We start from the raw sequence: 24,930 nt of genomic DNA on the forward strand, positions 1-24,930 counted from the left end.
TCACTTATTGATATACAAAGTCCATGATAAGTGAAAATCGAAGCTGGTATAATCTCCTTTCATAAAAATTTACATTTATATAGATATGTATAGGAAAATAGTGAAACGAAATACCCCAAAATAGTTATAGCAATTATTCTCATAGAGGTGAGATTAAGAATGTTTTTCAATTTCCTTTTTACCTATTTAAATATTGCCATGGGTTTTTTTAAATCATTATGTGTTACTTATTTGACCAGGGAGCTGGAGAAGAAAAGCCATTTTCAACTTGGAGAAAAGATTTCTATGTTCTCAAGCATAAAAGGAGGGACAAGGTGTTACAGATCACAGCTCATTAGATAGGGATCAACTTTTTAGCACTGACTTTTTAACACTAACACTTAACAGAACTGACAGGAAGGACAAAATGGGTGGCCTGAGATATGATTTCCACGTCACTAAAGAGGTTGAAATATAACCATTTGGTAAGGTTGTCATGGAAATGATTAAAGCATCAGGTATTCTGACATTTTGCCTTGAGACCCGCTTGGTAGGTGAGATTTTTAACAGCGGGTGGAAGGTTGAACAAGGGGACCTTGTAAGTAAAAATCTTTCCGATTCTCATTGCTGAATTTAAAGAGAATTGTATTTCAACCTGCTCTTGAAAAAGTGACTGAGAAGACAGCAGCCTGGTCAAATTCATGTGAAGCATAGCCTTCTTTTAATATGCTACAATGCAACACCCTCAAAAGGAAGTTAAAGGAACTGAGTGTAGTGGTATCTGTCTACAGCTTATCATTGGTGAATAAATGCAGGGAAGAAGGAATTGATCCTGGACTTGCGACAGTATAAAACCATGAACTATACACATACAGTATTGTTTGGGGTCACAACGTAGTAGATCAGGTGAGTGATTCCTAAGCCCTGCTGAACCTCACAATTAGTCTTCAGAACTTATAGATCTAGATAGGTATTTTTTAATAGGGTCTTGAGTCCTGATCCCACAAATTCAGATTCAGTAGCTCTGGAGTTGGGCCTGGGAATCAGTATTTTTAATTCTCAAGCTATTTTGGTGATCAGCCAAGTTTAGACACAACCAGAATAAAATATACATACACATATACCCATATCAAGACAGTTACATAAAGACTGTTGACAAACATCAAATGCTTTGAACTATTCATATTTATAAAGCTGCCTTCACTGAGAAGCCATCCACATTCTACAGCTAAGTGATACTCACGCCAGTATTTTTTTTTTTTTGATGAGAACTCTTGAGATTTACTCTCTTAATTTTCATATATAACATACAGCAGTGTTAAATTATATTTATCATGTTGTACATTACATCCGTAGTGCTTATTTATTTCATAACTGGAAGTTTGTACCTTTTGCCCACCTTCATCTAATTCCCCCTCCCTCAGCCCCCCTCCTCTGGTAACCACAAATCTGATGTCTTTTTCTATAAGTTTGTTTGGTTTTTTTTCATTTTACAACTTTATTGGAGTATAATTGCTTCACAATGGTGTATTAGTTTCTGCTTTATAACAAAGTGAATCAGTTATACATATACATATGTTCCCATATCCCCTCCCTCTTGCATCTCCCTCCCACCCTCCCTATCCCACCCCTCTAGGTGGTCACAAAGCACCGAGCTGATCTCCCTGTGCTATGCGGCTGCTTCCCACTAGCTATCTACCTTACATTTGGTGTTGTATACATGTCCATGCCTCTCTCTCCATGCCAGTATTTCTGATGTTTCATTCAATGCATTAAGCAGAGCTGCTCAAAAGAACTAATTTTATTTATTAATATATTATGTAATCATGCTCATGATACAGTAAACAACACGAACATTCATGTTAATAAAACAAGAGTTCTCAGAATATAAACAAAAATAAAAGTGAGATGCAGAAGCCACCATATGATCCTGCTCTCAAAGGAAACATCAAGGAAGTTATGCTGAAGCTGATGAGAAACCAGCTGCTGTTTAAGACGTGGACAGCGTTGTACTCTACTCTTGACGTTAACAATAATACATACATCAAATATTTTCGGAATTTTGCATCTTCACCTTTGTTCCCAAGTGATGTGTTTAGAAAAGGGAAAAAATGAAGACAACTCATGAAACTATTATAAATATAGAGCATGAAATGCAAGTACCGCCGTCACCTGCCAACCAAGCACCTAGTCTTCCTAGATAATCTAGTTGGCCCTGTCACAGACGTCACGTTTGTCTTCTGAGGCCACTTTTGCCACCCAGGTTCCAAAGTTCTGTTTAGCCTGAAATGAACAGGTTTCCTGTGCTGCAGGGTTTCTGGCTGCAGGAGTGGCAGGAGGCTATACAGATGGGCCCCCAGCCATCACACACACTCGCACCAGCTTTCACACTGCCTGGCCTGAGTCCTGCCTGGCACGCTCTTCCCCAGATACCTGCCTGGCAAACTCCCTTACACCTTTGCTCACATGCCACCATCCCCAGCAAGGCCTACCCTGCTCATCTGGTTTAAAGTAGCGCCTGTGCTCCCAGCCCCCTCCCTGTTCTGCAGTTTTTTTCCATCGTACTTAACACCATTCAGTAAACCAATAATTTACGTATTTACTTAGGTGTATTATCGATGACCATCTCCTCTCCTAGACTCTAGGGCAGAGCTCTTTGTTTTATTCACTGATGTATCATGAGTGCCTAGAATAGTATCTAGCACATAGTAGGCCCTTATCAGATAAACATGTGTTAAATGGATGAAGAAATATACAACACATTGATTGCTTATCACCAGTTATTTACGCAGCGGCAGGCAGTTCTCCGTAGAACCTTCAGTGCTTGCATAGCTAAAAGCATCCCACGTTTCCGTGTTTGAACAGTGGTGTCAGTGAGATGGAGCTGCCGGGCCCCGAGTGCATCTCCACCTTCCTGGGAGGAGGAGTGCACTGCACCCGCTCCACTCGCCAAGTCGGAAAGCTCTGCCGCCTGGGGCCTTCGCCCCACTGAATCTGACGAGGTTACCCCTGCACGTTGGGCTTACTCCTGAGGCGTCCATCCGCGTCTCTTGTGAAGCTCAGCCTGTTGGGTGCTGTCCTTAGAGCAGTGCTGGGCTCTCAGCAGTCACTCAGTAAGTGATACGTGTCGTCTTGGGAGTGACCTGCTGTGTCTGTGCTGACTTTCAACTTCAGGGCTTAAGAACCCCTTAGAACTTCGCTAGTCCAGCTCATTTTATAGTCCAAGAAACCACGGAACATAGATATTAAGTTAATTTTCTAAATTCACAGCACTGGCGAGAGGCAGTTCTGGAACTGGAGTCCTGGTCTGGGTGTTTTTGGTTTGCTTGTTAATGTACCGTATAGCCACAGTGGAGAGCAGGACCAGTTTCCTCACAGCCTCACTTTATTCTGTCAAGCTCATCCTCTGCTGCTTTCCCTTTTCTTTTTCACTCATCCTCCTAAAGGAGGATCCAGGTTCCTCCAGAGCTTCCCTCCACACACAGGACCAATTCTGTCATCCCAACCTTGTTTAAGTCCTTGTCATGCTGAAAAGAACCGTGATTGTCTTTCAACAGGCTAATCTATAACAGTTTGTATAAAGGGATAGAGTGTAGTTGTGTTTGGTGGGTTTCATCCTAATGAGTTCTACTAGCTTTTTTCTTATTTAGGAACTATTAGAACACGATCAGTTTTGTATACTTCTAGAACATAGTAAAATGCTGAAATTATATAAAATTATAAATTATTCATTTAGTCACAAGAGCTATTACCTCATCTGAATTTTTGTAAGCATCTCTTATAATGAAAAAAGTTTAAATTAATCCATATAAAGGGATTTATTCTGAGATTCTGAGAATAATTTTCCAAGTATATCTGGAAAGGTAAATTGATTTTAAAAGATGTATAATTGATTAATTTAATACATCATTTTGAAAAATCCATTTATGACCTACTATGAGAGCTGTTTCTAAATGCCTTCTGGCAAATGTCAAACCAACTGGAGCAAATAATTTTTCGTGTAACTAAAAAGTATATTTGTAGTAGACTATAGTGACAAAAGAGAAAATACACTTTACCTGTTTAACTTTGTGCTAACTTCTCCAATATCTGTGTGTTTTGTTTCTTCTCTCGTAGGTATGAGAAAGTGCCAGTCATCTTGGTCGGGAACAAAGTAGATCTGGAGAGTGAGAGAGAAGTGTCCTCCAGTGAAGGCAGAGCCCTTGCAGAAGAGTGGGGCTGCCCTTTCATGGAGACGTCTGCCAAGAGTAAAACAATGGTGGACGAACTCTTTGCAGAAATCGTGAGGCAAATGAACTATGCCGCGCAGCCCGACAAGGATGACCCGTGCTGTTCTGCATGTAACATCCAGTAGCATTCACACGTGGCTGTCCTGGTCAGGAGCTGCCCTGAATCGTAGGCGATACCAACCTCGTCTGCTCAGCAGTGGAGCTTGCAGGATGTGTGGTGTGAATCTCCAGTGAAATAGCAGTCCTTGTTCAGAGTGGAGCAGTGACGGTCAGTTGATGTCTCTGAGTAACACGTGGGTTCAGTAACTCCAGTCTTCACCGTGGTCCTCAGTCTTCTCTAGGCACCTGCAGCTTCAGGCATAGCCAAGTCGATCTACAGAGTGTTCTCCTTTGAAAGCTATCATGGCATTGTCACTGAGTTGACAGAAGCAACTATGGTGTATGTTAAAAATAATCATGGGCAAGAAACCAGAAGAATTCCTGTGACCACTTACAATTAAAATATTTTGTCTTCTGTTAAAAAAAAATTAAAGGAGAAATATTTTCCTACAAGAGTACTGAATTTCAGGAACTGAGATAGTGCTTCTAACCAATGTATCACGTCAAGTAAGATAACAACAGCTGACCTGCCAACAGCGTTACAGGGAGAGATTCTTTGCTCAGCTGACATATTTGTTTTTCAAAATCGATGCTTAATGGTAGATGTTATCCTAATTTGTGACACGGAACTAACTCACACATCGGTCCTTGATAGAGCAAAAGTCACAACAGGTTGTCTAAAAATACAGCCTAGTGTTAGAATGTGTCATCACCTGCTTTGCCCAGAAAGTGGAGACTCTTACAAGGGTTTGAGCTGAATGAAAACCCCAAACCCACCCTCTGTTAACTAAACAGGGATGGTCTTTATTACTTTACTGAACAAGAAGGAAGCAACTGTGACGGAAAGAGATTGTGTAGCCTTACTAACGAGAAGTGTTCTAGTAGATTAACTAGTACCATCATGTAAGGAAAACGAAGCCATGTTGCATCCACATGTTCCCGTTTGCAGAAACCTCACAGGACAGTACAGATATCTTGCATTTTTATGTTCGTTAAAGCAGCAAATTCCTTCTTGCCTTTAAGGGCTATGGTTGTGGTGTGATTCTTGGCTAACCTGCTTTCGAAATCAAGTTTTCTATAGCAGAGCTTTATCGCAGGCATTTAAAAAGTTGAATAACCATGAGAAATAATTTGGGCTTAAAAGTGGAACATAAATTATAGAGTGGAAGTTAAGAGACAAAAAAAAAAAAAAAAAAAAACCCTTTAATTTTCCTGGAGAATTATATAAAGATTTTCTTATAACAATTTTGCCCTGATTCCTGAAGTGGCAAATAAAGCTAGAGTGAATATTTTGTTTTGAAAAGGTGCTCAAGTTCTGACATTTTTGGTTTTCATAGCCGTAAAGTATTTATCATTTGCATGACTAAAGGCACATGAAAAACCTATTCATAAGTTTTACAATCAAGTGCAGAAGGGTTTTCAACTAACTTCAGAGTTACAAATGCTGAAGAGAGTATCCTGAGCTGATCCTCTGGAGATAAATTTGGCCTTCAGAACTGCAGTATCACTGAGCCTGTGATCTACATACCACCCCACATTTTGTTGGTTTCACGCTCTTGTGCAAGTAAGCTCGGGTCTTATGTGTGTAACTGAGCGAAGAGTGTATGTTTGCGTGTGCATGTGTGTTCATTGTTCCTGTGAATTTGGCACAAGTCAGAGATAATTGCCTATAATGAGAATCTGTACTGCAGAATATCGTGTATCAAAACCATTTTTTTCTTTTAAATTATTTGTTTTTATACATTATTGAAATCATTGGTAGCCCCCCAAGTGTTTAGTAACCTGACATTAAGGTTAGAGGAGAGAAAAAAGGTGGATAGTCCTTTTCATAGATGAGAAAACAGAGATCTGTGGGTAAAACCAGGCCATGGTTGTCAGAAGTCTTTGAATTGTGAATATTTGCATTCTTCAATATAGTTTTTTTTTATGATCCCCAATTATGAAGCACCTTGTTTATAGGACAGAAAGTTCTAACCAATTTTATTGAAATAAATTTCATCACGTAAAAGGTGATTTGACTCAATCACGTAGAGAAATCAAAGATTCAAGAAGTATGATTTTATCAACTGAATTAGAGATATTTGTTAGTGCACTGTTTGAGTTTTGAAGCCTGTAACTTCTAAGAATGATTCTGTTTTTAGAATTCCATATTTGGTAGCAATTTATGGCAACAGATTACATATTAAAAACACCTATAAAGGTTCTACAGTTTTACATTGTGGATTGCTATGCAGACAAGAAAAATAAGTTAAATAATATGAAAGGTATGGCAAGATATAAGGTGGAAAAGGTTATCTAAAAATTTGGGTTGTAGTTAGACGTGTTTGTCAGACAATAAGGTGGTTTTTTACTGTAAAGATGTTAATAACTGATTTGGCTGCCTGATCAGTGTTTCCACACAGCCCTGAATATTTAATGACAAAGCATCAAAGATACACAGAAATGTGGAAACACTTTTGTGCTCTTACTGTTGGTATTTCATCTGGTATGGATATAACTCAGCTTGAATGAATGTGTTTGTTGAGATGTTAATACAAAGCTTAAGAACAGGAAGATGAAATTTGTTGGCCCATGAAATAATAGTGGCTAAAAGTTGGTGACCTTGGGTCGCTATTTATTTTATGCCCTGATCAGACTAGCAACTAGATAAGTGAAAGTTTTTCTAACATGCCTTAAAAATGTTATGGTTTGATCCAAAGACCCACTTTTTCTTTAGCTACTATGATAAGGTTTTCTTTTTTTTTCTGTTTCATCTCGTTTTACTTTTATACAAAGGCAGCATTTTTTAAGTTTTTTCGTTCTATATTGCAACTTTTTTTTTTTTTTTGGTTCTTTTAAGCTGTGATAGTGATGGTAACTGATGCCTTTCATTTTGTTCAACTTATACAAAACAAGCCAGCATCTGATCAAAAGTATTACATAAAATCTTCCTTAAACTATTGAAAGGTGCTTTGATGATTTTCTCCTTTGGTTTGTAGAATTAGGACTGAAATTTTGACTCTGATCGCTACAGTTGCCATCACTTTTCTGTGGTAAAACTACTGATATTTGCTCTTCTGTATAAAGAAATGTTGCCTAAGGGTGTCTGCTGTTTGTTTTCGGGAGTTGCCCGCTGGGGGTACTGTCTATATGTATGAATATGAAAGTGCTTATTTTGCTTGTTGCCATTGGTTTTTTGTTTGTTTTGTAGTTTTTTGTTCTTCTCAGTAGTCTTGTGTTAGCACTTGGGTAAGCTTTAATTGTCTCCTTAGCCAATCAAATGTTAAAGACTATGGGGGTCTTTTTTTTTTTTTTTTTAACGTGTCATTGTGCATCTCTTAAATCTTGATCAGGGTTTCAAGAATGACTGCAGTGGGTTTTGGAAACAGACTTATCCTTATTGATTTGGGATTTCCCAGAGATAAATATAGTTCACAGTTAATTGTTGAGCTCTAATACAACTGACCATTTAAAATTGAACAACAGTTTATTGTTTTGTAACAATGTCAGTTGTTAAACCTTGACATTTCAATTAAAACATGAATTGTAGTTATAACTCAATGCAAATTCAACAGTTGTATTTGGAGTTAAATTATTTTAACAAATAAATTTATTTAATGAAATTTCCTCTGGGTTTGGGTTTTTTTTGGTTCTTGTTGTTTTGTACATGTTCATGAGTGAAACGTATTTCATGTATTTTTTCAAAAAAAACCTAAACATTGCCATAGAATGAATTTAATACTCTTCTTATAGAAATAGTCAAGCTGAATTAAATTGCATTAAATTCATCATGTAAAAAGGGAGGTTGGTAGATCATTTTCACACCGTTTAACAATTAAACTAACATTAGAAGGATTTCCAAATCAGTAATTTCAAATATAAAGTTACCTTCATAAATGGTATCTTATGTTTTTGCTGATAGCTGGCTAATTTGAAATCGCAATGCTCTTGCTCACAGACTTGTTCTAGATAATTACTATTAATTAGCTGTTGCTTTGGAGCCCTGCTAGTGTCACTAAAATGTATCAGTGTCCTTCTAGTCATGGCTCGGGGCTGTCGTTTTGTTTAGGTCTTGTGGATTTTAAGGTACCAGAAGCTGGAGGTTGCTGTTTAGTGGGGCTGTAGGGCCTGCTTGTTCTATATACGGCCCTGTTAATGTTGACAGGTGCTGTTAATTATATACAGCCTTCAGCTGCTCTGATAAGGAGCCCATTCATTCCCTAAGCCAATTTAAACTGTGCCTTTTGGTCGTGTTGCCTTCAAACTCTGTTGAAATTTCCTGGCAACATTCCACCAGTTTGGAAGCCTCATTGTTTTGGATTATAAGAATAATTTGAATGAATATAACAGAGGCACTGTAGACAGAATCTCAAATATTTAAAGGAAAACATGCCTATATTTTAGTAAAATAAATATCTACTGGTTGGCTTCATAATCTCATTTGAAACATTTGTAAAGTATTTAAGCCTATCAAAGTCTAATTTCAGTTGGGAGAATTTCTTTGCGGCTGGGAAATAGTATTTTGAAATTCTCACAAGTTGTACCATTTATTGATTGTTAGAGGTTCATGAATAAAAATATAAATAGCTGAAGGAATAAACTGCCACCAGTTGGGAACCCATCTGACCTCTGGGACCTGTGAAGCAGAGAAAATTGTCACAAACTCCCTAAAAAAGCTGCTAACCTCTTATTTGTTTTTTAGTTCAAAATATCTATGTTTCCATGTAACTAGGAATAAAACATAGTGGCACTTCATTTGTTAAACAGATAATTTAAACTGGTTTTACATTTTTCCATATTAACTTTTTTCCCCTGCTTTTTGTTTTTGTCTTTCCCTTTGAAATATTAGGCTTTAAAAGATCTGCTGCTCTTCCAGGTAAGGTGGTTTGTTATTTCTTTCAATATTTTCTTAAAACAGTAGTCTTCATATTACCTTCTAAAGATTCCTCCAAGATTAATGGAGAAAAAGGTAGAAGACTGTCTGCTGGAAAGATTAAATATGAAGACCTATTTATACACACAAGTTAGGAAAAAAGAAACTGAAGGAATGATACTTGGTTGGATTTATGGGAATTTTTATGACTCTCCCATTTCAAAAACTTAAAAATATGAAAGATTCCATTTTATCATATGATTACAATTTTACATTGACAGTATTTGGGGTATGCTTTACACTTTTATCTTAAAAAAGATGAAATATTAGTGAAAAGCACAAAATATAAAGGGAAAAGCCACCCAATTTCCAAATTCCCTAAACAACCATGTTAACATTTGATGTAAACCATTCTAGACATATTTCTCTGCATATACAGATACACATACACAGGTAGTGAGATAAATAATTCTATGTTGCTTATAAGAAAACTGGCTCTAAGTACTAAAAATGAATCACCCATGGTCACTCAACTAATAAAAGTGGCAGAGTTGAGATGCAGACTCTTCTAACTTTAAATCACCTTTTCCCTGCCGTTATGTCTTTTTATATATGGTATCCACTCGTTCCAGGCTCATTCACCTGTTACTCCTTGAGGATTACTCACATCTGGCATGGTGCAGCCATACAGATAGGCACATACACATAACCCCTGATAAAAAAGACAATTTAATTGTCTTGCTTCCTTCAAGCTGCTATGACAAAATACCATCGACTGGGTGGCTTATACAACAAACAACTATTTCTCACACTTCTAGAGACCTCAGAGTCCAAGACCAAGGCTCTGGCAGATTTGGTGTCTGGAGCAGGCCCTCTTCCGGGTTGCAGATGGAAACATTCTCATGAAACATGAAACATTCTCATGGTCTCAATACAGCATTCCACAAATTACTTCCTAATTGCTAAGTGACAGATGTAGCTTTTCAGTGGAAAGATCTGGCTGACACCAACTGAACCAGGTGATCAAACTTAGTACCACCCACAGTGAGACTCAAGTCCATAATGGTTCACTGCTGTGACACGTGAGAAGCACCCCATGTGCTTCACCTATGTGGTATCCTTGCCAAAAACATCTACCCTGCCTCTAATCATGGGGAAGAAATGAGACAAATCCCCATCACAGGCATTCCACAAAAATAACTTTGAATGCTGCAAGAAGGTTTGTCTCAAAAGACAGAAATGGGGAGAGGGGGGTTTTCTAGATTTAAGGAAACTAAAGAGACATTTTAAAGAGTGGAAACATTTTTTCCACTCTTTGCACATGGGAAAGCCTCCTCGTCTTTCCCACGTGCAATGTGGTTCCACAGACAAAATTGTATTGCATATGGAACGCCTCAAAAGAAGGAAAATGGGGTCCCACCCCTAAGGGAGTACATCAAAAGCGATGTTTGGGGCTCTGTAGAAAAAGCCAGTCTTTCCCCTCATCTGGAAATTCAGGAACTTCCTTCCACTGTGGATTGTATTCCACTCCTTTCCTGCTGAGAATCCGTGAATTAGCTAAGGTTTTTCCATTAACATAAGTGATACTCTTAACACTTGCTGCCCAAAGAGCTGGACTTCTGGGGGTTTTTTTTTTCCCACCTTTATGGCTGAACAATACAAACTAAAGAAAACCCAGGGTACTGTTGCCTTGTGGCCAAACGAGAGCATGTAAGTAAATTTGGAGTTTACCTGTGAAACCTGAGTGGAAGATTTAGGATAGACGTCAGTTGTCCGCTTTACACCAGCTCAGAGCTTCATCACATGCTTCCTTCCTTCCTTCATTCTTCCCTTTGGCCTCATTTGTCACCATATCTTCCATGCCCTGTGTGGCTGGATTTTCTCCACATCCTAAACACAGTTGCTATTTAAAGCATTCACATTATTTCCTTTTGAGAATGATTTTGGTCTGGTGGTTGCTCTTGTTGTTTTTTCTAGCAATAAATTATCTCACTTCAGCAATTTCCGGTGTTTTCATTCCCCAATCAGGGACCTGTGCTTTGTAACTAAAACAAAACAAAGATACAAGAAACTCTTCTCATTCACTCATACCTCTAGTATTCATTGTGTAATTTTTTTTTAATTACAAACTTTCTTTTCCCCTCAATCACACATAACAAAACTGATTTCTCAACATTTACTTTAAAGCAGGACACTAGTGATTGTGACCTCTAGGACCTCCCAAAGCCACCCATGGCCGTGGCCTGGGGCCAGGTGGGAAGGACCGGAAAGAAGCCCCAGGGCCAGGGGCAGGATTGGCTGGGATACTGGAACCAGCTGGGGAACAAGGACAGATGCTTCTTGGGACTCAAGGGAGAGTCTTTTCAAGGGTAAGTCCTGGCAGGAGTCCGAGATGGAGAAATATGATAGTAAGAAGTGGAAGACCCTAAAATAATGGCTGGCCCTCTCATTCTTACTTGAAGGAATTCCAAAGAGGAGCAAAGGAACACATCTTTTCTTTTTGTTTTATTCTATCTGCAGAGTTCCTTCAGGATGACAGTGTCCTCTTTTTTTCTTCCTACAAAGCTTTGTCAGCCTCAGTCCTGAACAAATATCGTCTGACATATTAGCACGTCAGTAGCTTAGAAAAATATAATTAAAGGTAAAATGTACTAGAACTGAATGATACAGATACACTAGTCGTTCACTTTTAATTACATTTGGATGGATTTTTCGTTGCCATGGAAACTCTCTATCCTTAGGAAATTTGAGAGGCAGGGATCTTCTCCAAATTTCACAGTTCTGTATCTTAAAGAAATTTCTCGCTCTATTTATGAGTTTAGAAGATATTCTCCAACTTTCCATTAGGATAAAAGGCAAACTTATCTGTTGTCAGTTGCTCAGAGCAGTTAACGTAAAAGGCATTGTTTGCTTTTCATTGTTACAAACTGTTACAGATTTCATTGCTACAAAAATTGCTATAAATTCTATATAGAACTATTTTCTTTATTGTCTGTAGGTTGGTTGATTCATTAAACTTGTATGTCCAAAATGGCAGCCATTAGCCACATTCACATGTAGCTATTTAAATTTATGTTAGATAAAATTAAATATTCAATAAAATTGAAATATAATTCTTCAGTGGTATTACTAGAATTTCAAGTCCCACTAACCGCATTTTAAGTGCTCAATAGCCTTAGGTAGTTAGTGGCTATGTATTAGCATAGATATAGACCATTTCAATCATCACAGAAATTTCTATTCAATAACACTACATTAGAATAAAAATTGCTTGCATCAGATCTATTCAATTTTCTTTGCTCAGAAACAACAAGAGACTTAAAACATATGCAAAGCTAGTTTATGGGTGTGCAAACTGTGTCATAAATGGCCTTGCACTTAAGGAGGACCCCATGTATGGCTTAATGCTCTGTTCTCACAATCTTGAAATTAATAATTTTAATAACTTTGACTGTGGGACTTCGCATTTAGGCACTGGACTCCCCTCAAATTATATAGCCAGTCCTGCGCAGAAGAGATGGCGCTTGGATGTTGAGTTCTTGGTTCCCTTTCCCTTGTAACAGGTTTTTTTCAACCTCCTCTCCTATAATCTTTAGAGACTGAGGAAAAACATTTGGCACATGGGATAAAATTTAGGTGCCTGGAATCCTTTAGGCCATCTCATCAGAGACCCTCGTCAGGGATTCAGTTTAAATAATGTCTGTTCCCAGGAATTCCAGAAGCCTACAGTTGTGTCCTGGCACCTTCACTATTAAGGGAAAATTGAGTTCTCTTTTGAACAGGTGTTTTCTAACAAGGATTCTGAGTTGCCCACAGTGGAATTCCTTTCCATTCAACAGCCTTGCCAGGGCTCATGTTTAAGCTTTAGCCTGATTGGTTTTATTCACCATTCTTTCATTCCTTTATTCTCACTGTCAATCATTCAGCAAACACGAAGCATCTATTATATACAGGGCACTGTTACAGCTCTGAATAAAAAAATTATATGGCACAAACCTACTGTTACCATCTGGTAAATTATGTGCTTCAATTAACCCAAGATTAACGATAGATTCAGGAGGACAGTAAAATCAAAAGCAGCCTGAGTATCATCAAGGGTTTATTAGCTACTGTCCATGTTTCCATGGTCACATTAAAACAAGAACAATAAAAAGTAATATAGCAACAATTCTGACTGATTTGTGTATTGTGTTATGAAGGGGAAAGTTTTCTTCCAAACCAAATTTTGGTTAATTTTTTTTTTTAAATAGGTACAGTGTACCTGCCAAAAAAAAGAAAAAAATGGCACAGATAAAAGCAGTGTTAGTAATAACAATACAGTAAATACTAAAGTCATTTTCACTTACTTTGGGAATTCATTGCATGAGGTGCTTTTCTGAAAATTTTGATTGCTTATTATGTTTAATTAAGCTAACATTCACATTGATGCTGCATTCCGTGAGCTTACGTGATTCAAGTGTGTACCAAATGGCAGAGAGAAGGCAGTTATGTGATTAAACTGGCCAACAAAAATTTGCAAAGCCAGAAACACTCATACTGAGAATTGAACTGTCATTAAAAGTATTTTTCTCTCCTTTCTATACCTTGGAAAATTGTACCGCAAAATTGACTAGGAAATAAGGGAAAACAGAATACAAAGTAGAAAAATTAGAAAAACAGAAAAAAGGGGGGGGTGAAGTTATTATTCACAATGTATGCCTGATGGCCCTGTACTTCTGAAAGCTGAGCTCTTCCTACCTGATTCTGAGTTCAGGATATGAGAACAGCCAGAACCAAGTGCTTTTGGTCCTCAGCAGAAATCACTGGGTTCTAGGGCACTGAAGTGGGATGGATGGTAGACTTTCATCTCAAGGGATTTTTCCTTATTGACTCCTAGTTTGACTTTCTCTAGTCCTAGTCTGGAAAACTATACATTCTAGTGGGAGGTGAAAAGAACATGTGTAATGGAAAATAATGGCCTGTGGGATAAATCTTATTAGGAAAAGCTGATTATAATCTTACCTCAGAAGACTGAGATGCTTAAGGAAATGAATCAAATTTTAAAGTTAATTAGGGGGGCTTCCCTAGTGGCGCAGTTGTTAAGAATCCACCTGCCAATACAGGGGACGCAGGTTCGAGCCCAGGTGGTCCGGGAAGATTCCACATGCTGCAGAGCAACTAAGCCCATGTGCCACAACTACTGAGCCTGCACTCTAGAGCCCGCAAGCCACAACTACTGAGCTTGTGTACCACAACTACTGAAGCCCACATGCCTAGAGCCCGTGCTCCACAACAAGAGAAGCAACCACAATGAGAAGCCTGCGCACCACAAGGAAGAGTAGCCCCCGCTCGCCGCAATTAGAGAAAGCCCACGCTCAGCAATGAAGACCCAACGCAGCCAAAAATATAAATAAATAAAGAAATAAATAAATTTATTTAAAAAATAAGTTAATTAGGCATTAATATATTGCATCATTTGTTGAAAATCCTCCTAAAAAGTATGTGTTTAATTTCAGAGTTAAAGTAGCAGCAAGTTTTGAAGTCCATGTACCTGTTTCCAAGTCCCCATTAAACAGCCCATGAAAATACTGAAAACTAAAAATTGACAAAATGCCAAAGTCAAGGTAGGATTTCTACTAACTGCATTATTCCTATGTTTTACTACAGTTTAAAACATACACACACACCCTCACACACACATCTACATTAACTTAAAGGCAAAATACTAGAAATAATTTCAGTATGGTAAAGGACAAAAGTGATGTTCCTTATAATTACCATGTCATCACACTGTTCTAGAAGTTTTGCCTAATTCATTGAAACAAGGAAAAGATAGAGATAAGAAATAGAAATTAAGAAATTAAGAGAAAAAATATTGCAGATACACAATTGTTTGTTTGGAAAACCTTAGAAAATCAAATAGAAAACTATTATAACTAAAAAGGAACACAAATAAATGTACACAAATCAATGCTAACTACACTCAATTAAAATATAGTAAAGAAAAGCTCCTGGGCTTCCCTGGTGGCGCAGTGGTTAAGACTCTGCCTGCCAATGCAGGGGACACGGGTTCGAGCCCTGGTCTGGGAAGATCCCACATGCCACGGAGCAACTAAGCCTGTGAGCCACAACTACTGAGCCTGCGCGTCTAGAGCCCTCAAGCCACAACAAGAGAAGCCACGACAATGAGAAGCCCGAGCACCGCGATGAAGAGTGGCCCCCGCTCTCCGCAACTAGAGAAAGCCTGCGCACAGAAACAAAGACCCAACACAGCCAAAAATAAATAAATAAATAAAAATTAAAAAAAAAAAAAAGAAAAGCTCCTGTTGATTTTGGGGAAAAAAAGCAAACAAGCAAATAAAAACACCTTAACAAGAGAGGTGAAGAAGCTCCACTGGAGGGATCCACAAAATTAAATAAGACACCTAAGGACATCATGCTGCCGTTAGATCCAATAGTCTTAAGATGCTGTTTTTCATAAATTTACTGTATACCCTTAATGCAACATCAAACTGCCAATTTTGAGGGAACTGATAAAATGATTGTATATAGTTCATCTGAAAAATAAATGGAAAGGAAGAGATCAGAACATTTTAATAATGTAGAGAAATGTTGGTGGGGTGGATCTTGGGTGCCTGATCTTAAAGTGTGTGATGAAAAATAAATAAATAAAATTTTATATACGCTTCAGAGTCAGACCTGATTGAAGCTGTACCAACTACTACTAGCTGGGTTATCTTAGGCAAGGGGCTAAACTTTTCTTTTCTTTTCTTTCTTTTCCTCCTGGCTGTCCACTTGCCATGTGGGATCTTAGTTCTCCAACCAGGGATCGAACCCACGTCCCCTGCAGTGGAAGCGCAGAGTCTTAACCCCTAGACTGCCAGGGAAGTCCCAGGGGGCTAAACTTTTCTAAGACAGTTTCTTCATCTAGAAAATCATTATAGTTATATATATAATTTATTTATGTATAAATATATAGTCATTATATATTATATATTACATTATATAGTCTATATTTATATATAATTTATATTTAATATAAATATATATTATTATATGAAGTGTGATTAGAATTAAGAGATAATTTTATCTCTTAGCACAATACCTGCTACATTTTTACTGTTATTATATAGACAACAGAACCATTAGGGAAATGTGTTCCATGAATTAAAAAAGGGTCATTTTTCAAACCTGATAAAGCAAATAATTAGAATGAAGCCATATTATGAATCTTTACGGGCTACAGTAATACCCACTGCTGGTACTGGTGTGATAAGGTGCATCCTGGAGTGAAAAATGGTGTGAAGTTACTGGAGAGTAATCTAACAATACTTCTCAAGAGCTTCAAACATGTTTCTACCCTTTGACCCAATAATTGTATCTCTAGGAATCTAACACAAATATATTAATTACCTCATCATAAATAACAATTCAGATATTCAACAGAGAAACTATAAAGTAATATAGGATATACTCATATGAGAATATTTTAGGTTATGTATATTTATGCAAGTAAAGATTACAAATGACATGGTAAAATGCTCACAGCAGAATAAAGAATGCATATGTTGAATTTCTTTATGTTTTTCTGTGTTTTCTAAATATTCTACAATAAGCACTTAGAAATATGTGTCACTTTTAAACAGTTTTTATTTTATATTGGAGTATAGGTGATTAACAATGTTGTGTTAGCTTCAGGTGTACAGCAAAGTGATTCAGTTACACATACACATGTATCTATTCATTTTCAAGTTCTTTTCCCATTTAGGTTATTACAGAATATTGAGCAGAGTTCAATATACAGTAGGTCCTTGTTATCTATTTTAAATATTGCAGTGTGTATATGTCAATCCCCAAAAAAGCATATCTAAGAGAACAGTTAAGCTGCTGTAAATCAAGAAATTAAAGTATAAGATTTAAACTTTCTTTAAATGGAATAAAATGTGTAAGTCTACTTCCCTGAGTTAGTATTGTTTAATTAGCAATATTTTGGCATTGATTTGAGTTATTTAAAAGCCTTGGAGTTATCTCTGAAAACATTAATCATTCTATAATATTTATAATATTAAAGAGTAGAATATTAGACCTCATATGTTGTTTTGTTTTGTTTTGTTTTTTTAATATACTTTTTTTATTTTGGCTGTGTCGGGTCTTAGCTGCAGCATGTGGGATCTTCACTGCGGCATGTGAGATTTTTTTTTTTAGTTGCAGCACGCACACTTCTTAGTTGCGGCATGCGGACTTCTTAGTTGCAGCATGCAGACCCTTAGTTGCAGCATGCATGTGGGATCTAGTTCCCCAACCAGGGATCAAACCCAGGTCTCCTGCATTGGGAGCATGGAGTCTTACCCACTGGACCACCAGGGAAGTCCCTAGACACCTCATATGTTTTAGGAGAAGTACAGAATACTCCCTGGAATTGTATATATATATATGCTTATATTTTAATTGCTATTAATAGAGTTACCCCTCTTGTAATTTTTCTCTTTCTCTTAAAAAAGAAATTCAGTTTAAAAAATGAGGATCACAGGTATTTGGATTCTTGTTAATGGAGATTCTCTAGATAATGAAAATTACAGAGTACCTATATTCTGTACTACTAAGGAAATGAACATGGCCCTTGGGACATGGCAAATCTTGGTAAAAATTCTAATTTACTCACTTGCTATCTGCAGGTCTTGACTTTGTCCAAATTATTTCACCTCTACCAACTTCAGTAATCGAAACTAAACAATGGGGACAATTTTAAGAGTTGTTTTGAGATAATTCCTGACACACCTGTGGCTAGGATTAAAAATCCAGGCTCTGCCCCCAGAGAACTAAAGTTAGGGGACAAAATTTTAAATAAAAAATAGAAAACAATGTGAAAATTTTAAATGTGTTGTATTTAGAAGATAAGAGCATACTCTTATAGCAGCACAGAAAAAACTAAGTTTAGGACAGAGTTAGCAGAAACAAATGGCTAAAATTGGAATAACAGACCAGAGGGTGTGTTTGAAGCTAGATTCGCTAGTTTGGTTTCTTGGGGGGACAGCCCCACCCTACCTTGCTCCTCCCTTTTTCTCCTTTATATCAAGGAGTGTTAGAAATTGTTTTTTGTTTTTTGTGTTTTTTTGAATTTTATTTTATTTATATTTTTACACAGCAGGTTCTTATTAGTTATCCATTTTATACATATTAGTGTATACATGTCAATCCCAATCTCCCAATTCATCACACCACCACCACCCTCCCCCTGCCACTTTCCCCCCTTGGTGTCCATGTTTGTTCTCTAAGAAATTGAATTTTCTGATAATTTGAATATTCTGATTCATTGATATTACAATAACTACCAAAGACAGCTTACACATTCCCTAATAACTACAATAATTTAATAAAATATACTTCATCTGAAATTGCTCTGAACATAATCTTAGACTGGGAATCATAGATGTATCTGAATCTCTGTAGATTCAAACCTTAGCTCAAGATCTTACAGTGTCTCAGGTTGTCCATTTAAACATCATTTATACATACAGTAAATAAAAGCCTGATTATTTTCACTTTACGGCTTTCTGTCTACTTTTTATGCACTTTCTGAATAGGAGTTTGTGACAACAAGTGTTATAATTATAGCTATGGAAAAAGATAAATTACAGTACATTGGGAGTCTCTTGTATTGGACCAGGAGCAAATTGGGGCAGATTTTATGTGGATATACATAGAGGACTTAGATGTTAACAATGGCTACATTTAGAGAGTTGTCTTGGAAAATGAATAAAAATTAAATACTGTGGCATTTCTATTTTGGTTATTAGTATTGTAAATGTACACATTGACCTTTTGAAAGTCAGAAATTACCAGGGCCTAGACAAATAAATGGAACATAGCAGAACATATTTTAAATCCAAGCCCATTGTCTTTAAAGTATTTGAAAAAAGTAAAAAGCAGCTAGAGAGAGAACTCAAGAGGAAAAAAAAGAAAGTAATTAATATAAATAAAATATTCAAAAGTCTATAAAGAAATTAATTTTAAGCAGGAGATTCAATGTGAAAAGCACATTTTGGGGTTTCCCTGGTGGCACAGTAGTTAAGAACCCACCTGCCAACACAGGGAACACAGGTTCAAGCCCTGATCCGGGAAGATCCCACATGCCGTGGAGGAGCTAAGCCCATGTGCCACAACTACTGAGGCTGCGCTCTAGAGCCCGAGAGCCACGACTACTGAGCCCGCATGCTACAACCACTGAAGCCCACGTGCCTAGAGCCTGTGCTCTGAAACAAGAGAAGTCACTGCAATGAGAAGCCTGCACACCGCAAGGAAGAATAGCGCCCACTTGCTGCAACTAGAGAAAGCCTGTGTGCAGCAACGAAGACCCAACACAGCCAAAAATAAATAAATAAAATTTATTTTTTAGAAAACTAAACTTTTCTTTTAATTAAAATTTAAAAAAAGAAAAGCAGGGCTTCCCTGGTGGCGCAGTGGTTGAGAGTCCGCCTGCCAATGCAGGGGACACGGGTTCGTGCCCCGATCCCGGAGGATCCCACATGCCGCGGAGCGGCTGGGCCCGCGAGCCATGGCCGCGGAGCCTGTGTGTCCGGAGCCTGTGCTCCGCAACGGGAGAGGCCACAGCAGTGAGAGGCCCGCGTACAGCAAAAAAAAAAAAAAAAAAAGAAAAGCACATTTCTGTTTGGCACTCATCTTTCTGACTTTTTTGGCCCTGGGCAGAGGGACAATGTTGATAGAAAAGAAGCTAAAACATTGACTGCTGGCATGTGGATGTATGATTTTGTCCAAGGTTGTGTGAGTTAATCATATTGGGAGAAGAAAAGAGATAGCATTTGGTTCTGTCAGAAAGAGCTGTAGAGTTTGCAAAATAGTGGGCCTGGACAATAAAAACATTGGCTCAGTGGTAGTAGGTGGAGACCATAAAACCAAAAAATCCAAGTGTTAAACGAGATTTGAGAGACCTTGTTTATTAGAGTGAAACTGAGCAGGACTCTGCAGGGCTTTCCCAATGACAGATGCCTTGATGTCCCCCGCTTATTGCTGATTGGGAAAAGAGGCTATGGAAATAAATTGTAGCCACCTAGGTCTTCCCTGAGTTCCAAAGAGCAAGTTTAATCAGAGAAGTGAGAAAATGTAGAAACAAAGGAAAGCAGTCAAGCAAGACAAAATAATAATAGTTTAGCTATAAAACAAGGTCAAGGACTTTTAGTTCCTCCTCAAGGGCTATAGATAATATCCTGAGCCATATCCTTGCATTATTTTGCAGATACTAAAGTCCACACCAGGTGGAAGAAGTTAACTACATGCAGACCACTGGCATGTAGACCCCAGACAGGTTGGACCCAGAAGGTGGATGATTGAGATTCCCAGTACATCACCCTGTTACCTCACCATCAGCCAATCAAAGAATTGCACACAAGCTGACCAGGTACCCTACAACCCACACCCCTAATCTTGCCCTTAAAACCCCTTCCCTGAAAGCCATCAGGGAGTTCATGTCTTTTGAGCATGAAGCTGCACATTCTCCTTGCTTGGCACCCTGCAATAAATTCTACACTTTGCTTCACCACAACTGGATGTCAATAGATTGGCTTTGCTGAGCATCAGGTAAGCAGATCCAAGTTCAATTCAGTAAAAAAAGGTAGTTGCTAATTAATCAACCCAACGTTGTGCCCTGCCCTAGCTGAATGATTTCTCAGAAGCCATTTCCAAACTCTCTTAGAATTCAGCTCCAAACATTAAAAGAATAACTGCCAGCCTAATTTTTGCTACATGCTGGACAAGTATCTCAAGAATTATCTGCTAAAAATAAATCAATCTGAATTCACTTTATTTTTAAACAGAAATGGTATATATCACTTTAAAGAGTGGAAGAATGTATCAGAAAATGAAACATTTTAGAAAAACCCATCACCCAGTTACCCTCTTGCTGATGACAGAGCATTCTCACATTTTTAAGGCATTGTTAAACCTTGGTAAATTCTACTTTTCTTTATCCTTAAGCATTATACTTAGTATCATACTTAGTTACCTTAAGACTTGAAGGTAACCTAGAGATCAGCTCCTCCAAACCCTCAGTTTTATCCATGAGGATACTGAAGCCAGAAGTTTACAACTGCCTAAGACCCATAGATGTTTCACAGAGCCAAAAATCATACAGCAAACTTCTTCCTTTTCCTATACTCTCTATTTCAAATAATAGAGGAAGCATTCTCTTAGTAACCTTAACTCTTTTACTTATCCCCAAATTATATCACCCCCATCCGTCCATCCGTCCATCCATCCATCCATCCACCTATTTATCCACCAAATGTTAATTTGGCATTGACTATGTAAAGATACTAAGTTAGACCCTTTGGATATAAAGATTAAGTAGAATACAGTCTCTGCTCTCCAGACCTTGGACAAGAGGGAGAAGAGTCGTCCCAGAGTTCCAGGTAAGCCAAGCATGACCCACTATCAGTCCCCTTGGTAGAAGCAGGAAATTTCACTTCTACTAGAAAACAAGGGTGGAAGTGAAATGGATCAAGGTTAGTTAGAATACACGTGTTGACTTCACCTTTCTACAAGGTGTTCCCAAACCAAGCAAGTGAGAAATGTTGTCATGCAATTTTAACTGTATTTTCTGCATGTCTTACGACTTGGTTTATAAACAAATTATTTTTGCTGACATCCTTTCACTTTCTTAGAGATATTCTTACTCCTTATATGTACCTGCCTATATGGCCTTCAACAGTCTACCCCGTCATCCTGGGGCTCCCAACTCTCAGCTTAAAGTTGAAAAAGAAGCATAAACACTTGAGAATTTTCTTACTTGTTTTAGACACTATTCGAACATGATTAGTGTTAACTTGTGTGTCTAATTTATGATGTGCTTCACAAGGATACTCTCTATTGCAACGGTAAAATTTTTAAAAATTAAAACATCTTTAGCTCTCATTACAAAAACAGTACAGGTTCATTGTAGGAAAAGCAGTCAGAAGCCCTTTTCACCTGATTTCAATTGAAATTGAAAATCCATTTGTGCTGCCAGAAGACTCTTCCGGAACAGAGGTGCTAAGGACGTGATTTTTTTTTTTGAATTTTATTTATTTTTTTATATAGCAGGTTCTTATTAGTTATCTTATTAGTTATCTATTTTATACATATTAGTATATACATGTCAATCCCAGTCTCCCAATTCATCCCACCACCACCACCCCACCAACCCACCCTTTTCCCCCCTTGGTGTAAGGGCATGTGATTTTCTATTTACTCTCGTGTCAAGGCAATCTACAGAAAGAACTTAAAGGTCTTGATGGGAAAAGCCTGAGTAACTCACAGCTTGACTGCAGCTCGCTGCCTTGTGCTCATGGAGCTGAGAGAAGGCCAAGCTTACAGCTGAATTTTCTCAAGTGGCTTGATTTTAAATTAAATGTAGTTGTGAGGACATCTGACTCCCAGCCTGAGCTATAGATTTCTGTAGCACTTTTATGAAGGTGGGGACTGGGTTTTTCTTGTTCAGAGCTGCAGCCTCTCATAGCTAGCGTGATGCAAGACACACAGTGAAGATGGCCACATTCTACTCCTGCTGACTGAGAGTTGAATTAAACTAGGATATTATGGCCCAATACAAAAATCTCTGCAAAGCATAGCAGGTCATTGTGCCTTATAATGGGGCCTTTTTTTTTAAGAAGGTGCCTCTGGGGTGAGGGGTCTTCCAAGCATAACCAAGCAGATTCCAACACAAAAGATAGCAAGGAGGATGTCTCCTTCAATAGCCATAATAGCTAATGCCTATCATACTTAACTATGTACCAGGCACTGTTCTAAACATTTTAAAAACATTAGCCAGTGGAATTATCACAGCAACTCCTATGTTAGAGGTGAGGAAACAGAGACCCACAATGCTTAAGCCATGTTACTTACCGTCACATCACTGGTGTGTTCTGAAGGTCACATCATACAGAGCTAAGTCTAGAGTCTATCCTTAATCACCTTAATTACCACACAGACTACCTCTTTATTTTTATTTATTTTTTTTTCTTTTTTTTGCGGTATGCGGGCCTCTCACTGTTGTGGCCTCTCCCGTCGTGGAGCACAGGCTCCGGATGCGCAGGCTCAGCGGCCATGGCTCACGGGCCCAGCCGCTCCGCAGCATATGGGATCCTCCCAGACCGGGGCACGAACCCGTATCCCCTGCATCGGCAGGCGGACTCTCAACCACTGCGCCACCAGGGAGGCCCAAGACTACCTCTTTAAAGGGTACTTGGTGCTAAGTTCTTCCCAGTAAATTGAACTCTGTAAGTTGTTTTCAGAAACTGTTCTAGGATCTACCTTCTCCACTGACTGGGGTCTACAAAGCTGCTTGAGAACGGTTTGGCTCTAAGATTCAGGGTCGTTGAGTTGCTGAGGCTTATAAACTCGGCCTCATGAGTAGAAACTCCTGGGGCTGTTTGATACGTGGTCACGTTCACAGCCCTGTAGACTGGCTAACCATGAGTCAGCCCTACAGATCTCCATGACATCTCGTTTAAGGCTTATGCTTGACTTCTCTTGCTGGAAAAAACTGCATTCAAGAGGATCCAATGTTTGGATGATTTAATAATTAGGGATGTGGCAACTGAAAGAAAAATATACAACCTAAAATTTAAGAATTATGTTTTTGGTTTCTTTTTGGCCACGGCTTGCAGAATCTTTGTTCCTCAACCAGGTATTGAACCCAGGCCCCGGCAATGAAAGCATAGCATCCTAACCACTGGACCGCCACAGCATTCCTGAGAATTATGGTTTACTGGGTTGGCCAAAAAGTTCATTTGGGTTTTTCTGTAAGTTGTTACGGAAAAACCCGAACAAAATTTTTGGCCAGCCTAATATTGGGCAGACTTTCTGAGGACTTCAAGCCCAGGACACAGCCTCTCAGACAGCTCTGAGGGACTTATCCGAAGAGGTAAGGGAGGAACCAGGATATATAGGAGTTTTGCAATAAAGACCAGGTAGTTGGAACATCAAAAGATTACTGTTAATTAAAGAAAACCAGACATCTCAAGTGAGGGAATTTAGCGCTTATCTATGTATGGGGAGGTGCATGCGTCTGGGCTCACTGAAATCACTCCTTTGATACGCACCTTCGCTATCTAGGGTGAGTACCCTGTTCTTTCCCATCCTGAGTTCCCTCAGGCTCACCATCGGGGGCAGCATAGTGGCTGATGGCTTGACGGCCACAGCATCCTTTGTTTGCTGATATGGCAAGCAACATTTTTTATCCACAGATGCTTATTGGAGGAGGTTTTCTAAGAAGCTTCTAGAAGTCCCTCCACAGACTTTCTGCCCCCTGCCAGAGGGTACAGTAATGATGCAGCCAAGAGCCCAAATCTGTTGCATCCATCAAGGTCCCCACAGGAACAGATGGCACCATCAAATTAGGATAATCCAGGAAGGGCTTATTTGTAAAGTGACTGTGGTACAAAGGTGAAGGTGGGACATGGGGAAGCACAGGGATACAGGGATAATGCAGGAACCTGATAGAGCAGCAACAGTGGAGCTGGGCCCTGCCCTAGACCCAGGGAACAAGGAGAGGGAGTGGCTACAGCATCTAGAAGGCTCGAAGCAGTTGTTTGCTTTGAGAGGAGCACAGGCCTTCAATTAAGGGATGCGGCCAGCCTGAGGTGAGCTTACAGGAAGAGAAGGAGGGGAGTAGATACTCCATCTTCACTCTCCTCCCTCCTTCAGATCTCTCGCCAGGAATCCTCCTTGGCTGGACCCAAAAGGAAGCAAAGGGGATGGAGAGTCCTTTGATAAAGTCCATACATGGCAGCCTTCTAG

At 38.7% G+C, this 24,930-nt stretch overlaps 1 protein-coding gene across 1 annotated transcript in view; it reads left to right on the forward strand.

The window, feature by feature from the left end:
- Positions 1-7,878, forward strand: part of RAP2A (RAP2A, member of RAS oncogene family) — a 36,292-nt gene extending 28,414 nt beyond the window's left edge. Inside the window, exon 2 of the mRNA XM_082602227.1 lies at positions 4,096-7,878. Within this exon, the coding sequence (XP_082458353.1) occupies positions 4,096-4,333 (238 nt within the window). The 3' untranslated portion in view covers positions 4,334-7,878. The remainder of the gene's footprint in view (positions 1-4,095) is intronic.
- The last annotated feature ends 17,052 nt before the right edge of the window (positions 7,879-24,930 follow it).

Source organism: Mesoplodon mirus (genome assembly GCF_964341445.2).
Source record: "Mesoplodon mirus genome assembly, chromosome: 17".
Lineage (NCBI taxonomy): Eukaryota > Metazoa > Chordata > Mammalia > Artiodactyla > Ziphiidae > Mesoplodon > Mesoplodon mirus.